Source organism: Trichoderma citrinoviride (assembly GCF_003025115.1).
Source record: "Trichoderma citrinoviride strain TUCIM 6016 unplaced genomic scaffold BBK36scaffold_12, whole genome shotgun sequence".
Lineage (NCBI taxonomy): Eukaryota > Fungi > Ascomycota > Sordariomycetes > Hypocreales > Hypocreaceae > Trichoderma > Trichoderma citrinoviride.
This window is the reverse complement of record NW_020194720.1, coordinates 1,003,465-1,016,704: the sequence shown is the minus strand read 5'-3', so window position 1 is coordinate 1,016,704 and position 13,240 is coordinate 1,003,465. Positions and strand designations below refer to the sequence as shown.

The 13,240-nt window shown below is 55.9% G+C and overlaps 6 protein-coding genes across 6 annotated transcripts; 3 read left to right on the top strand and 3 right to left on the bottom strand.

The window, feature by feature from the left end:
- Nucleotides 1-741: 741 nt before the first annotated feature.
- Nucleotides 742-2,020, top strand: BBK36DRAFT_144386 (NAD(P)-binding protein). The gene is made up of 3 exons (XM_024897512.1): nt 742-788; nt 845-865; nt 1,011-2,020. Exons 1-3 carry the CDS (start codon nt 767-769, stop codon nt 2,000-2,002), a joined length of 1,035 nt encoding a protein of 344 aa, XP_024747200.1. The 5' UTR covers nt 742-766; the 3' UTR covers nt 2,003-2,020.
- Nucleotides 2,021-2,208: 188 nt separating this feature from the next.
- Nucleotides 2,209-3,534, bottom strand: BBK36DRAFT_1180698 (hypothetical protein; the record flags this gene model as incomplete). The annotated part of the gene is made up of 1 exon (XM_024896224.1): nt 2,209-3,534. A coding segment is annotated over one exon (1,326 nt), but the record flags the coding sequence as incomplete, so codon positions are not given.
- Nucleotides 3,535-7,839: 4,305 nt separating this feature from the next.
- BBK36DRAFT_1161821 (NAD(P)-binding protein) lies at nt 7,840-8,994 on the top strand (the record flags this gene model as incomplete). The annotated part of the gene is made up of 3 exons (XM_024894400.1): nt 7,840-7,960; nt 8,122-8,452; nt 8,538-8,994. The coding sequence occupies 3 exons, from the start codon at nt 7,840-7,842 to the stop codon at nt 8,992-8,994; spliced, it is 909 nt and encodes a 302-aa protein (XP_024747198.1).
- A 101-nt stretch (nt 8,995-9,095) lies between these two features.
- On the bottom strand, nt 9,096-10,310 carry BBK36DRAFT_1180690 (hypothetical protein; the record flags this gene model as incomplete). The annotated part of the gene is made up of 2 exons (XM_024896223.1): nt 9,096-10,056; nt 10,129-10,310. 2 exons carry the CDS (start codon nt 10,308-10,310, stop codon nt 9,096-9,098), a joined length of 1,143 nt encoding a protein of 380 aa, XP_024747197.1.
- A 600-nt stretch (nt 10,311-10,910) lies between these two features.
- Nucleotides 10,911-11,585, top strand: BBK36DRAFT_1143580 (hypothetical protein; the record flags this gene model as incomplete). Its single annotated transcript, XM_024893607.1, has 2 exons — nt 10,911-11,025; nt 11,101-11,585. 2 exons carry the CDS (start codon nt 10,911-10,913, stop codon nt 11,583-11,585), a joined length of 600 nt encoding a protein of 199 aa, XP_024747196.1.
- Nucleotides 11,586-11,749: 164 nt separating this feature from the next.
- BBK36DRAFT_1180686 (hypothetical protein) lies at nt 11,750-13,042 on the bottom strand (the record flags this gene model as incomplete). Its single annotated transcript, XM_024896222.1, has 2 exons — nt 11,750-12,358; nt 12,416-13,042. 2 exons carry the CDS (start codon nt 13,040-13,042, stop codon nt 11,750-11,752), a joined length of 1,236 nt encoding a protein of 411 aa, XP_024747195.1.
- Between the last annotated feature and the right edge of the window lie 198 nt (nt 13,043-13,240).

The following is a 13,240-nucleotide window of genomic DNA, read 5'->3' as shown; positions in this document are numbered from 1 at the left end:
AAATGCTACTGTACTGTATTAAAAACTCTCTATCTTGTACATTGAACACTGCTGGATTTGATATACCTCGGAATACCACCGTTTTCTGTTTCCTCTCCAGGTTTCCCTCCTGTCTTGTCATGTTCTGGAGATGACGCCGTGATTGAGACTCATATCAACTTCTACATTGCAAAGGTACTTATTGGTGGATATTCAACCTCCCCTTGTCTCCCAAACTAGTTGATCTAGTTGATTCCATCCCCCATCCAAGACTATCCCCAGCTAACGATGTGTTTCGGCTAGCTTTTGAGCTGTTATCGTGTTATCCCCGAAGCCGGATATATTCCATCGCGGCGATTATCGTGCATGCTCGTTCCCTCCCTGTTAACCCATACCCACCATGCACTGCTCGTGCTACACATGGGGCCTAGATTTGGGGGGGTTCATCACAACCACATGGACTTTTCAGACCCGCTTTGACCCATGGCGGGGAAAGAACGATGGAGGCAAGGCGGGGGGAAGGTGAAGACGTGATTTGACGTCAGGATGGGGGTTTGTGTGAGTGGGAGAATGGAAGAGAAGGAGCTATCGTTCTATCTTCCTTTTATCAATCGGCTATTTGATTCGGCTGTCTCTTCTCTTCACCTTCTTTTGAACTTTTGTCTTCTTCAACTCCCTCTCGAACGAGTGCGATTTACAGAACAATTGTACCTGTCCGTTTGTTGTTGAAACAGCTCGTGTTGTGCGAATCTCGGTGGATCAATACACTCAAGGAGACATATTCAAGATGACCAAGGTTCTCCTCACAGGTGAGTTGATGGTCCCTCTCTCGATACATAATCGGGATTGCTAACGTGTTGAATAGGTGGCTCGGGCTTCATTGCCGGTATGTCTCATACATGACCATCACGCTGCTCCTCACTGTCCAGGACATACAAACACCATGGAGACGATGACAACCACCCATCTCCAACACCCAAACCCCCTGTTACCTATGCACAAACACACCAAACTGACATAACCACCCCCAGCCCACATTCTAGAACAGCTCCTCTCCAAAAACCACACTGTCATAACCACCGTCCGCACCGAAGAAAAAGCCCAAAAGATCCGCTCCGCACACTCCTCCGCCGTCCAGTCCGGCAACCTCGTCGTCGCCATCGTCCCCGACATTGCCCTCCCCAACGCCTTCGACACCGTCGTCGCGGAGCACGCTTCCGGCCTGGAGGTGGTCCTGCATACGGCCAGCCCCTTCCACTACCGCTGGACGGACGCAGAAAAGGAACTCATCGAGCCGGCGCTCAACGGCACCCGCGGCATCCTCGAGGCCATCCATCGCGATGCCCCCTCTGTGAAGCGCGTCGTCGTAACGTCTTCCTTTGCGGCGATTCTCTCCGAGGAGAGACTCTTTGATCCGAACACCACGTTTACGGAAGAGTCGTGGAACCCGGATGGCATCGCCGACGTCGGACGGTCTCCCCCTACCGCGTACCGCGTGTCCAAGACGGCGGCCGAGCGCCTCGCGTGGGACTTTGTTGCCCAGAAGAAGCCCAACTTCGACCTCGTCACCGTAAACCCGCCAATCGTGTTCGGCCCCGTGGCGCATAGCCTCGCATCCCTTGATTCAATCAACACCTCCAACGAGCGCATCGTCGCTCTTCTCAGAGGCGAATGGAAGACTCGCATCGCCGACACGGGCCCCGTCGGTCTGTGGATCGACGTCCGCGACGCGGCCGCGGCGCACATCAAGGCCTTTGAGATCCCCGAGGCTGGGGGACACCGTCTGTTTACCGTCGGCGGCAGGACGTCAAACCGCGAGGTGGCGAGGATCGTGAGAGACAACTTCCCAGAGTATGCGGATCGGTTGCCTGGGCCTGAGGTTCCTGGCGGGGAGCCTGCGGATGAGAACAAGACTTTCAAGTATGATAACCAAAAGACGTATAAGTTGCTGGGGATTGAATGGATTCCAATTGAGAAGAGTGTTGTGGACACGGTCAAGTCGTTGAAGGCTTACGGGATTTAGATGAGTTTTGAGGGTGCCATGAAGGGGGTTGTAGCTTGATGAAGCAAGTAGACTCGATTAGAATGGCAGTGGGAAAATAGAAGCGTTAGATCTATGTATGTTGGAGCCGTTATATGATGAAACATGACTTCCTTGGTCCTCCTCTCCATCTCATGTAGCGCGCACAAGAACAGAAGTATACTACAAGCCCATCTCAATGTCCCTCTTCACTCCACCTTTGTAACGCTATTTAAGCAAACCTCATTCAGCAATGGATTCCTCGCATGCTTGACCCTCCTCGGAGACTGCAAGCCCGTCTCCCCAGACGCCCTTCCAGCACCAACATTCTCCTCTCTCGGTTTTCGAGGGCCTCCGTTTCCTTCATTCACCCCCAGAGACGACCGCGGCGCAACAGCCCCCGAGCTAGGCGAAGCTCGCCGCGTCGTAGGGCTCGTGGGCGATGCCAGCCCGGGCGACCTCAGGGGACTCCTCCGGCCATCGGCGGGGAGACTCGGCAGCGCCCTCGTCGGAGGAGGACCGGGACTGGCCAGACCTCGAATCGTCGCCGGAGGCGTCTTCTTCTCGTACATTCGGGCCGGCTGCCTGTGAAGAAGCTCGCTGTACGGCATCTGCGCCGTCGTCGAGTCTGAGGATGCGTTCGACGCTGCCCTCAGGGTGCTGGCCCTGCTGAATACGCTCGAGAGGCTGCCAGCAGCCGGCGGGATGTCGTTGCGGGGTGGCCGTGGCGGGGGACCCGTCGTCGTCGTCATTGAAATCGTCGTTGTTGCCGTGATGGTGCCGCTGGGCTGCTCGTCCCGATCTTCCAGGGGCCTGCTGCTCTTGTTGGCGGGTCTGGTGGACTTGGACGGCGGAGAAGAGAGCGGCGGCATGGGAGCCAGCGGCACGGCAGTCCATTCTTCTTCCGGATCTTCCTCCTCCTCATCGTCACGCCGACGGCGGTGGTTGTTGCGGCGGAGGCTCAGGGCCCTGGTCAGCAAGAAGCGGCGCTCCTGCAGCCGTGCAGGAGGCGTCAGGGGGCCGCTGGGCGGCAGCGGTCCGGCATAGGAGCTTGATGGCGAGATGAGCGGCGTGGGAGGGAGGCTGCTGGGCTTGACGGGACGGCTGATGCGCTTCTTGTTTCGGAGGCGCATCCTTAGACGCAGGTGCCATGCGATGAGGGCGACGACGGCCAAGATGCCGACCATGACGGATACGCCAATGGTGACCTTTGTTCCAGAGGGCACTTTGCTCGCGTCCCGGGCTCGCTCGTGAAGAGGCTTCGACGTCTCCGTCGTTGTGACCAGGCGAAGCGTGCGAGATCCTGAGGCAGTCGAGCCATGTGCTATCTCGGACGCAGGAGGCGAGCTGATCGTGATCGTGATGGTGTGGAAGCCCTCTACTAGGAAACCTGATGGAGTGGCGGTTGGGAGAGCGCCAGTGGGTGCAGTGTTCTCCTGGCGAGCATTTTCTCTTCCGTGTATGCTGTTTGAGAAATCATGTGCCTGACTTGGGGATGCTAAATTGGTTCCAAAATGGTAGCCATCCCTGCCGATATGAATGTTAAGAAGTGTGTCTTGAGCATGCGTGGCCAGGGAGTGGACAATACCTTTGACAAGAACTGAGGACCCGGCTGAGGCTCACTAGAAGAACACTTAGCTATACATACTGCTGATGTCGCAGGAGCCGACGCACAGTCCAGATCAACGTCTCCTATGGCGTTCATCTCACACAGCCGTGAGCCACAACAGTAAAGCATAGGGAAGCCTTGTCCCTTGTTCTTAAGCCGGTTCGAAAACGCCTGACCTAATGCCCCGTCCTCATCTCCCTTGGGCGCCAGTAATGTCAAGAACCGTGCCTGGCAGTCTGAAGCACAAGCTTGAACATGCTGCGAATTACCTCTAGAGTAAAGAATAGAGTCGTCAATGCAGTGAGCTTCTTCCATGGCGATTCGTTTCACGGTACTCCAGTGTCTATCTGCAAGTCTAGCTTTCAGATGAGAGAACGAGTCCAGCAGAACAAGTCGTGAACTCGTCAAGGATAAGGCAAAGATTTCTAAGCCACTTTTGGTGAGAATAACTGTCTGTAGTCATGTAAGAAGCGAGGGTATATGCTACATGAGCAACGACAAGGACGCCAGTTCAGACTTTCGCTAAAGTCAAAGATACTGGATAGCAGGGAGGGCAAAGGTATCAAGGTTCACCTGTCGGGGGTTTGAGTGTATACTATATATCTCGTGGATTACGACCTCTCGGTACGGGGAGGAAACACAGGTGTGAGGATGCTCATGTCCCTTTTGGCAGGGAACATCGAGCATCTGAGCCTCGAAGGAGAACGAGCAACGGACGGTGCCATGGCCATATGCAGGTGGGTCTCACACGGTTCTGCAGCATACCGCTCCCGACGAGAACAGCCTCGTATGGCCATCGGGCTGTAGCTACATCGCTGGAGAGACTTGAAAATACTGTGGTATGCGTCCCTATCAAACGCCCAATAGCCTCCATCAACGTCGGGGGCGTCCGGATACGAAGAGGGCGCTAATGGGATGGAAACCATGCGAGAGCCTCTGATGAAGGCGTCATGTCCGGGGCACAACAACCTGGTCGAGCTGTAGACTATCCAGCGGCAGCTCGCCTCCATCCAATTTGTGTGTCTCGTGGAACCCTTCCAAGTGCCGTAGCGGATGATTGCTTCCCGGTGGCTTCCCCTGGGCTCCCCCCCTGTCGGCTCATGGCATCCTCGTGGAAAGATCAAATCAGCATATACGAGTCGTAGATCTCCGGGGACAAACGCCGCCGTGACCGTCGCACCCCTGTTCTCCTGATTGCTCGTTCAACGTCGATTCGGGGTGGCAATCTCCAACGGCAAACACACCAGCCATTCGACTCCACGCGGAAGTGGGCGTCTCCGATTCCTTCGAAGCTGGCCGCTCGAGCGTGCTTCGGAGGGCTGAAGGCAGCATATAGTATTCTGCCCAATAGCCTGGTAGCAAGCCTGTACGACACGCCTTCAGTTGAATCGGAGTGTATGCTGCAGCTGGAGCTGGTGTTGCCTGACGGCCGGTAATGCCAAGCGGAGGGGGATTTCTTAAAGCAGTCAATGACCTCTACTTACTCGTTAAAATAGCATAAACGGCGCTGAGCCGAGTACGTTGCTTGCGAGATTTTCGAGGAGCAAGTTTATCTCCTCCGGGAAAGTCGGTGCAGATAGCATACGATGATGAGACGATATGCGAGTCAACAAACACTGACCTTGGGAGTGCTCTCGAGTGACAATGGAATAGCAGACTGTGGTGCTGGTTTCCACTGGAACTTGGAGAAATGGAAGCGAGAGAGAAGGCCGCAGCTGGCCGTCCAGGGGTCACACAATGCCAGCAGCCCATCTGTCCTGTCCCAAGTCCATGTGGCATCATTGTTTGCGATAAGCCGGCACTAGGCCAGCAATCTCGGGGATAGACGAGACCTGACAAACAAGCAAAACACGCCCACGCGGCCTTTCCCTTTCTCGCAGCTGCCGAGAAGCTTGCAGAGGGTGCAGCCCCTTATGAGACCGCATTTCGCAGCGTGGTGGAAAAGGCGTCCCCCATTTTGGAGTAGGCAACGGCGGACACAGATACGGCCAAGGCAGTCGTACCAGGGGTGATGGCAGAGGAGTAGAAACCCACGTGTTACCCATCTATCGCCAGAGCAAAAGCGAGGTTCGATACGCTCACCAGCGAGGCACCGTGGAACCCCAGGCTCGGACAGCAGAAGCCAAGGAAAGCCCATTCTTGTCCCTTGCAGTAGCAGTGGCACACTCCGCGCTGCTCGGCGCCATCGAGATCATATCAGGGGAAAGGAGACGCAGAAAAAAAGGTTGCCGTGCAGGGGTCCTGCAGCCCGAGCGGCTGAAATGCGTCGTGGAGAGCTCACGACTTGCATGAAGCTGCAAACCGGTGGCCGGAAAGTCGCCAGTCAGAGCAGAGTCAACATTTGGCTTCGTATTCATGCTGCGCGCGAACGAGGTTTGCGAGTCGGGCGTTTGGAGAGCGCAGCTGATCAACGCCCCGGCGTTCTGCGAGGTAACCATAGCGGAGGAGAAGAGGAACCGGGAGGATGCAATGACGTCTTTTTGCTTCGGAAGACGGGCCTGGTCCCTTTGCTCTGTGCTTCTCTGTGCACTCGTGTCTTTGACTTCCTCTGTGATTGTGCCTCTGTCGCCCTCACGGTCCGTCTCGCGGCTTCACTCGTTATCTTTCCCGTGCACCTCGCTCTGTCTCTGGTCTCCTCAGGTTTCCTCTCCGGCTGTCCAGGACAGGACAAATCCCAGCCCTGTGAAGGACGCGAATCCCTCTGGACACCTCCCATGCTCTTTACATGCAGTGCCTCAATCCAAACAATGCAGGGCGCCCGTATACAATAGCCTGGCTTACGCGACCGACCTGCAAGCCCCCTTCAATGCACAAAGCCGCCACCCAGGGCGCACAACCACCGTTTCCTCCAGCGGTGTGACGGTTTTTGTCCTGAAAGCAAAGGCAACATGATTAGGGCAAAGAGAGGCGATGAACGGATTCGAGCAACGAGAGGTCGCTTGCTTTCGAAGAAACTAGTGTGCGAGTAGTCGATAACAGAGAATGCACAGCATTCTGAGCGTGAGGTGAGGATGTTATACCAGCCGCAGAGTAGCGAAATCGAGAGCCTTGTAGAAGGCATTCTCTGGGTTTTGGATGTTGGGTCGGTGCGGTCAGCTGAAGCGCAGGAAGCGTGGATGGACGCAGATTAATTGGCGAGATATACGCATTGGTGTACGAAGGTGAGAGAGAGCCAATGATGGTGTTGAGGGCAAGTTCAAGTCGTGCACGACGCTGCCGGTTATCGGGCTCTCGTTATCGTTGTCCTCGGTGAAAGGTACCTTGGTATAGTTGTATGTACAGTACCTATGGGTTGGGTGATACAGGTCCGCGATAGGAAACGAGGCCAATCATTGCATGCGCTGTAGATTAAAATCAATAGGCTGAGTAGTAGCTGAAGGAAGATGAAAGTTGATGGTTCCAAGCAATGGCGGTGGTTATCGAGACGAGGTGTGGTGAGAAGATGCAGTACCAGCATGTTGCTGCATTATCCTGAGTTGGCTGCAACCCAAACGATGCAATGGGCGGGACACAGCAGCAATACAATTATCAATGTCTGCGTGTCTCAAGAGGTATTTATCACTGGATTTGATCATATGAGACTTTGAATTACAGACCCGAATGGATCAGGTGGTCCAACTCGTTCGGTCATGCCTCGAACTTATAGCCATGCTCTCAACTTACAGGGTACGAAGTAGTCTACATGCTCTCCAGCTTCCAGCTCTGTTGACCCAAGTTGCCATTGGTACCTCGATATCTTCCTGAGTGACATCGCCTTGTATTCTAGACCCCCTCTGATAGTGAGTTTCATGTCCTGAACTCACAGTTGCAAGGCACATCCTCGTCTCTGTATAGGTAAGCCCTTGCTTCAGCCTTTGCGGGGAGGATCCATCTCTCCATCTCCATCTCCATACTCCCGTCTTCACCCCAGGCCAAAACAAGCCTAGCTCCCTCGGCGCGCGCCTGAGCCTCGGCACCTTGGCGGAGTTTCGCATCAAACAGCCCCGGATATGGACATCGGAGAGACGACAACTCCATCCAAATCCTGGGGTAATAAGCATCGTCAGCCATGTAAGTTTCAGGTTTTCTTTCCATCATCTCATAAAAGTCCGTCTGCCTTGGCGTTCTTTTTCATCTCGACCCTTCGATTGATCATCTGCCCCAGTGACAAGCCACGGTATCATCAGAGGGCTGTATAGCTTCATCTCCTTGACACGCCCCGTCACTCACAACAGCACCCACCTCGCCCACCATGTCCAACAAGGCCCAAACCCGCATCCAAGCACTCTCCTCCCAACTCCTCCCCCCTATAGCCAAAGTCGCCCCCGGCTCAAGCAAACCCCGAGTCCAAGACAAAGTCGTCGTTATCACAGGTAAAAACCTCCCCCTCCCTCTCTCTCTCTCCATTCCCTCTCACCTCAACCCCCCCTCCATCGCATCCAAACCCCATCATCACACATCACTCATCGCCCCTCGTTTTCTCATCCTCATCCTCTCAACTCACTCACTCACACTTTTCATACATACAAAACAGGCGCCAACTCCGCCCTCGGAATAGGCAGAGCAACCGCCCACCAGTACGCCGAGAGCGGCGCCAAGGCCCTCTACCTCTGCGACTTCGACGCCTCCAACCTCGAGGTGCACAAGCAGGAAATCTCACAGCTGTACCCGGCTGTCGACGTCCACACGCGCCAGTTCGATGCCTCGGATGAAGCCAAGGTCAAGGCCGTGGTTGACGACGCAGTGCAGCGCTACGGCCGCCTCGACGTCTTCTTCGCCAACGCGGGCATCACCGGTCCCAACGTCATCTTCACCGGCCTCAGCGCCGAGGATTTTATGAATGTGTACAAGGTCAACACCCTGAGGTTCGTTTCCCTGGCTCTCCATACCCTCACATATATACAGCTTGTCCATCTATTCCGACGAAGACTAACCCAAAAGCTACTAAAGCGTCTTCCTCGCCGCCAAACACGCCGCCCCAGCCATGGCAAAAACATCCCCCCAGAAGCCCGCTCCCGGCGGCAGCATCATCGGCACCGCCTCCGTCGCCGGCCTCCGCTCCAACGCCGGCAGCACCGCCTACTCCGCCGCCAAGGCCGGCGTCGTCTCCCTCGCCCAGACAATCTCCTACCAGCTCGCCGGCTCCGGCGTCCGCGTCAACGCCATCTGCCCCGGCATCATCGAGACTGGCATGACCGCGCCCGTGTACGAGGCTGCGCGCGCGCGGGGCAGCGAGAAGAAGATTGGGCAGCTGAACCCGACGAAGCGTGGCGGGCGTGCGGATGAGGTTGCGCGCGTGGTCCTGTTCTTGGGGAGCGATGAGGCGAGCTATGTGAACGGACAGGCCTGGGCTGTCGATGGAGGATTGAGCGCTGGACATCCTTTTGTCCCGGGCAAGCTCGCCTAGGAGGATGTAGCCCAAGTCTCATGCGTTGAGAGTTGTACATTATGTCGATAGGAAAGAAGCGAAATCCTATACATAGACATCCTGGTGTCCATGTGTTCTACTTAGCTGCTCATCGGGGTATCATTGCCTCCACTGCTCTCCAGCGACGCAGACAGCACTGCAATCCGCGCCAAGGTGGCCTCTTTCCATGTCCTGTACTCTGCCCTACGGCCCTCGCTCAAGTAATCGTATTTATCCTGGAACATGGTATCCGCTCTTTGTTGCTGACCCTGGGCCGCATCCTCCTCCTCGTGTGGATGCTCGACATCATCACCCTGCCGCAGGTTTTGATCCATGACATCCGTGATCCCATGGTACCAGTCGGTCTCTAACCAGCCACTTTCACGAACCCTTGACACCGCGGCGTCAAAATCGTCATCTTTCAGATCCGTCCAGCCTTCCCAGAGGACATCTGGCTCTACTCCTTTGACCTCGACTTCCTGCCGGGCTCGGCCAAGCTGACCGAGAACCTCGGCGCGAGCCGGTTTGTAGATTTGAGGCTGCATCGCTTGCTCAAGATCCGCGTCGCTCACGCGCATCGCGACAAAGAAGACAATGGCCGCACATAACGCCGTCGTGTTCTCCCATGCCCACGCATCCTTCGTTTTCCGTCCCCCAGGGAGCAAAATCGACTCCATGCCCGCCAGCATCGACGGCGCCAATTTCTTGTGTCCGGACCCAGCGCAGAGGTGCCGTATGACGGGCTGAACCCAGGGGTACATGTCGGAATCTTGGATGCTCAGGTGGCCATGCTTGCTCGATTTGGTCGGCGTATTGGGATTCGAGCCCGCCTGTTTTCGAAACTGCGCAAGACTGGTCTCTTTGGTGGGCTCAGGCCGTGAAGGGACTGGGCGTGTCTGCGATGCCGGCGACTCCCCCACGTCCCGCTGCCTGCGTGTTCTGCGCCCGCTGGCTGACGTATTTGGAAGGATGTTGTCAAGATGTGTGTAGAGGCGCTTATAGATCCGAGGAGGTACAGGTGGCCGAGGCTCTATCGTCGGGAGGTCAAGCGGAATCTTGAGTCTGCGGGTAGTTCTCAACTGATTAATGACCGAAAACACCTTCGAAGCTGGATCGGTGGGAGTAATCGATTACCTGTTGCAGGCAATGTGCGCACAGGCATAGAGGCGGGCAATCTCCTCTTCGGCTTTGAGAGTGCTGGCTAGATGCCGCGACTGGGCGAGGAGGGAGCTGGCGGATTCGACGAGGGAGGGGGGCAGGTCGGAGCCGTATGTCGGCATCAGCGAGACGAGGGCGAGCTCGACTGACTTGCTCATGATGAGGGGATTGCGATGATGTCTTTCTGGAGGGACGGAGAGATGATGGGGGAGCTTGGAAATGCTCGGCTGCTGGCGTGAGAAGTGGTTCGCGAAGGGAGACGCGAGGCGGGGCGGAGGGACAACGCGAGATCACGGGGTCCAGCTTATAGGCAGAGACCTGAGCAGCGGTTACAGTTGATATACTAGCAGAAAGATGTTTCACAAGCTGGCTCATGTTTCGATTGGAGTTCTCAGCGTATGTACAATAGACGGATAGCACCGGACTGAAGAGTCGAGATGACCAGCCTGTATGAGTCAATGCCCATGTGATGCTACAAGAGATAAAGACGTTGCATTGGGGAAGTACTGTAGCTTCAGCGCTGTTCGGATGCCGTTATGGCGCCCCCCCCGCCCCTGGGCGTCACTCTGCCATGTGCGCCGTAGCGCAAAAGCACAGCTAACGAAGCGCCACCTCTCATCTCGGCCTCTTCTCAGCATCGTGTACTTGTACTTGCAATTGTCGCAACCCACTGCATCGCATCCTGTCGCATTGCATTCTGTCTTTTCCTCCTCTCGTTACTTTCTCTGTCCAGCGAATCCTTCAGATTGCGCGACAAGATGCGATCGTTCCTCCTCTGCTCCGCCGTCGCGGGTCTGGCCATTGCCCACGGCTCGCACTCCCAGAAGCCAATTGTCGATGCAAACGCCAACTGGATGACAAAACACATGGCCGGTAAGCTCCCGAGACCCAGATTGCCGAATTCCCTTCGATCAATGATTAGTACTAAACCACCGCCCTCCCTTCTAGAGGAGCACCACGTCGACGGCTGGGACGCCGCCTCCTTCTTCACCCTCCACGACTACGACAGCGACGGCTACTGGAAAGGCGACGAGCTGCTCCGCACCTACGGCCTCATGGACGAGTCCAACAAGCACGTCTCCTGGGAGCGCCGCGACGAGATCCTGCGCGGGCTGCTGGACCTGCTCGACCTCAACCGCGACGGCGTCGTCAGCCGCGACGAGTGGAAGGACTTCACCGCGCAGGGCAAGACGCTGCCGGACATGAACACGGGGCCCGGCCACCACGGCGACGACGAGTACGAGTACGAGATCCACCATTGGGAGAAGTACCACGACGAGAACTCCAAGCTCGAGGACCTGAACCATCCCGAGGATATCGAGCATTTCAAGAAGCATGAGGAGATGGAGGAGGAGGAGGAGAGGCTGGAGAAGATGGACCAGATGGCCATCATAGAGGAGAATATCCCCAAGATATTCCTCAAGGACAGCTGAAGAGGCTAGCCATGATTGAGGAATGCTTATGAGACAGACTTTGGGAAAGCGACGGCGCAGTTCGGGGGCTGATAGGAGGAGGATGAATCCGCCATGATGTTGATATGTTGAATGTTTCTGATGTGCTGCATATATTAACTCTTCATGTACAATTATTAGATATACTACCTACTACTACTTTTACTCCCTCTAATAGACACATCAAAGACACAATGCCAGACCCCCGGCGCAAACGTCTTGACCTGCTCAACATGCTCCACGCTCGGCACCCTCGACTGCGCCCCTAAAGAATCCTCCTCCTCAGCAGCCCACGCCTCAAGTATGCCCTGAACGGAAGCCCTCCGAGATTCAAGATCCTCCACCCCAACATTCTCGTGCAAATGCAACCAAGCCTCCGTCGTCGTCGTCGCCAACCCCGTCATCTCCCACGCGCTCTTCCACACCGGCTCGCTCGTAGGCAGAAACCCGCAATTGACGTGCTCGATGTCGCGGGCAAGCCCCTTCTCGTGCGCCTCCCGTATGCGTCCCCCGGCCCTCTCGTTGCTCTCCAGAAAGACGACGATCTGCTCTCCCCCAGCCAACAGGGTCTCCATCGACATCCTCAACTCCTCCCCTTGAACGACTTTGACAGTCCACTTGTTCGCCAGGGCACCTCGTCGAAGCCCCTCCACGCTCCAGGGATTAATCTCCCAGCACAGAACCCTCATCCCCAGCTTGGCATATGAAAACACAAAGTACCCAATCCCGGCATACAGATCCACTGCCCATCTATCCTCTCCTCCTCCTCCTCCTCCTCCTCCTCCTCCTCCTCCTCCTCCTCGCCATCTCACAGAAGAAGGGCTTTTGAATCCCAAGACGCGGGCCTTCTCCTTGACGTTCCCCCGCGAAAACATGGTCCATCTGGGCGCCCACGTCTGCATGATCCCATTCTGCTTCGTCCCGACCCAAAACGCCTCATCAAAGTCCCTCTCCGTAGGCTCCTCGCCGACTACGACTCCCGCAGGTCCAAAATCGCCAAAGAGCATCTTCAGTCCGCTCGGACTCCTGCGCACGTTCACGGCTTCTTCTTCTTCTTCTCCATCCTTGTGCAGCGGAATGCCCTCGTTCACGGCAAGATGGGTGACCTTGCCCTGTCCAGCTTTGGATATATGCTCCAGGATGGACGTCCATAGCGCATCACGGGCTTCTTCGTCGCAGGCCCGAAGCAAAGAGGCCCACGGTTCGCTGGCGAAGCTTCCCGTCGGGAGTAAGGCGAGAGGCTCATAGACGGTGAAGCGCTTCGGCGCCGAGCTCAACAGCCTTTCGTTTCGAGAGTCCTGGTCATCATCATGACTGCCGGGACTTGTAGAGGCAAGTGTTGTGGTGATCCATTTCGAGACTGCGGCTGTGATGGGATTGACTTGACGCGGCTTCGGTTTTCGGTGGCGACTTTCGCTGCCTGACTGCTGGGGCCTCATTGAGCTGACACCGTCGAGTGATTCAGTTAAGTAATGAGATTCGTATAGAATCACATGCGTAGGGACATGTAGTCATCTCTTCAGTTTACAAGTGGCTGCTCGTTGCATTATTCGTGATGATGGAGAAGATGAGACGTAAATGTGAGGTTGAGATTTCTGCAGCCCACTTACTCACTACTGCGTCAAGCCAACTCGACC

Excerpts from the sequence above, each read along its gene's own strand:
- BBK36DRAFT_144386 (XM_024897512.1), top strand. The coding sequence starts at position 767 with ATGACCAAGGTTCTCCTCACAG. Across the intron at positions 789-844 it reads GACCAAGGTTCTCCTCACAG|GTGGCTCGGGCTTCATTGCC; the intron begins GTGAGTTGATGG and ends CGTGTTGAATAG. Across the intron at positions 866-1,010 it reads TGGCTCGGGCTTCATTGCCG|CCCACATTCTAGAACAGCTC; the intron begins GTATGTCTCATA and ends AACCACCCCCAG.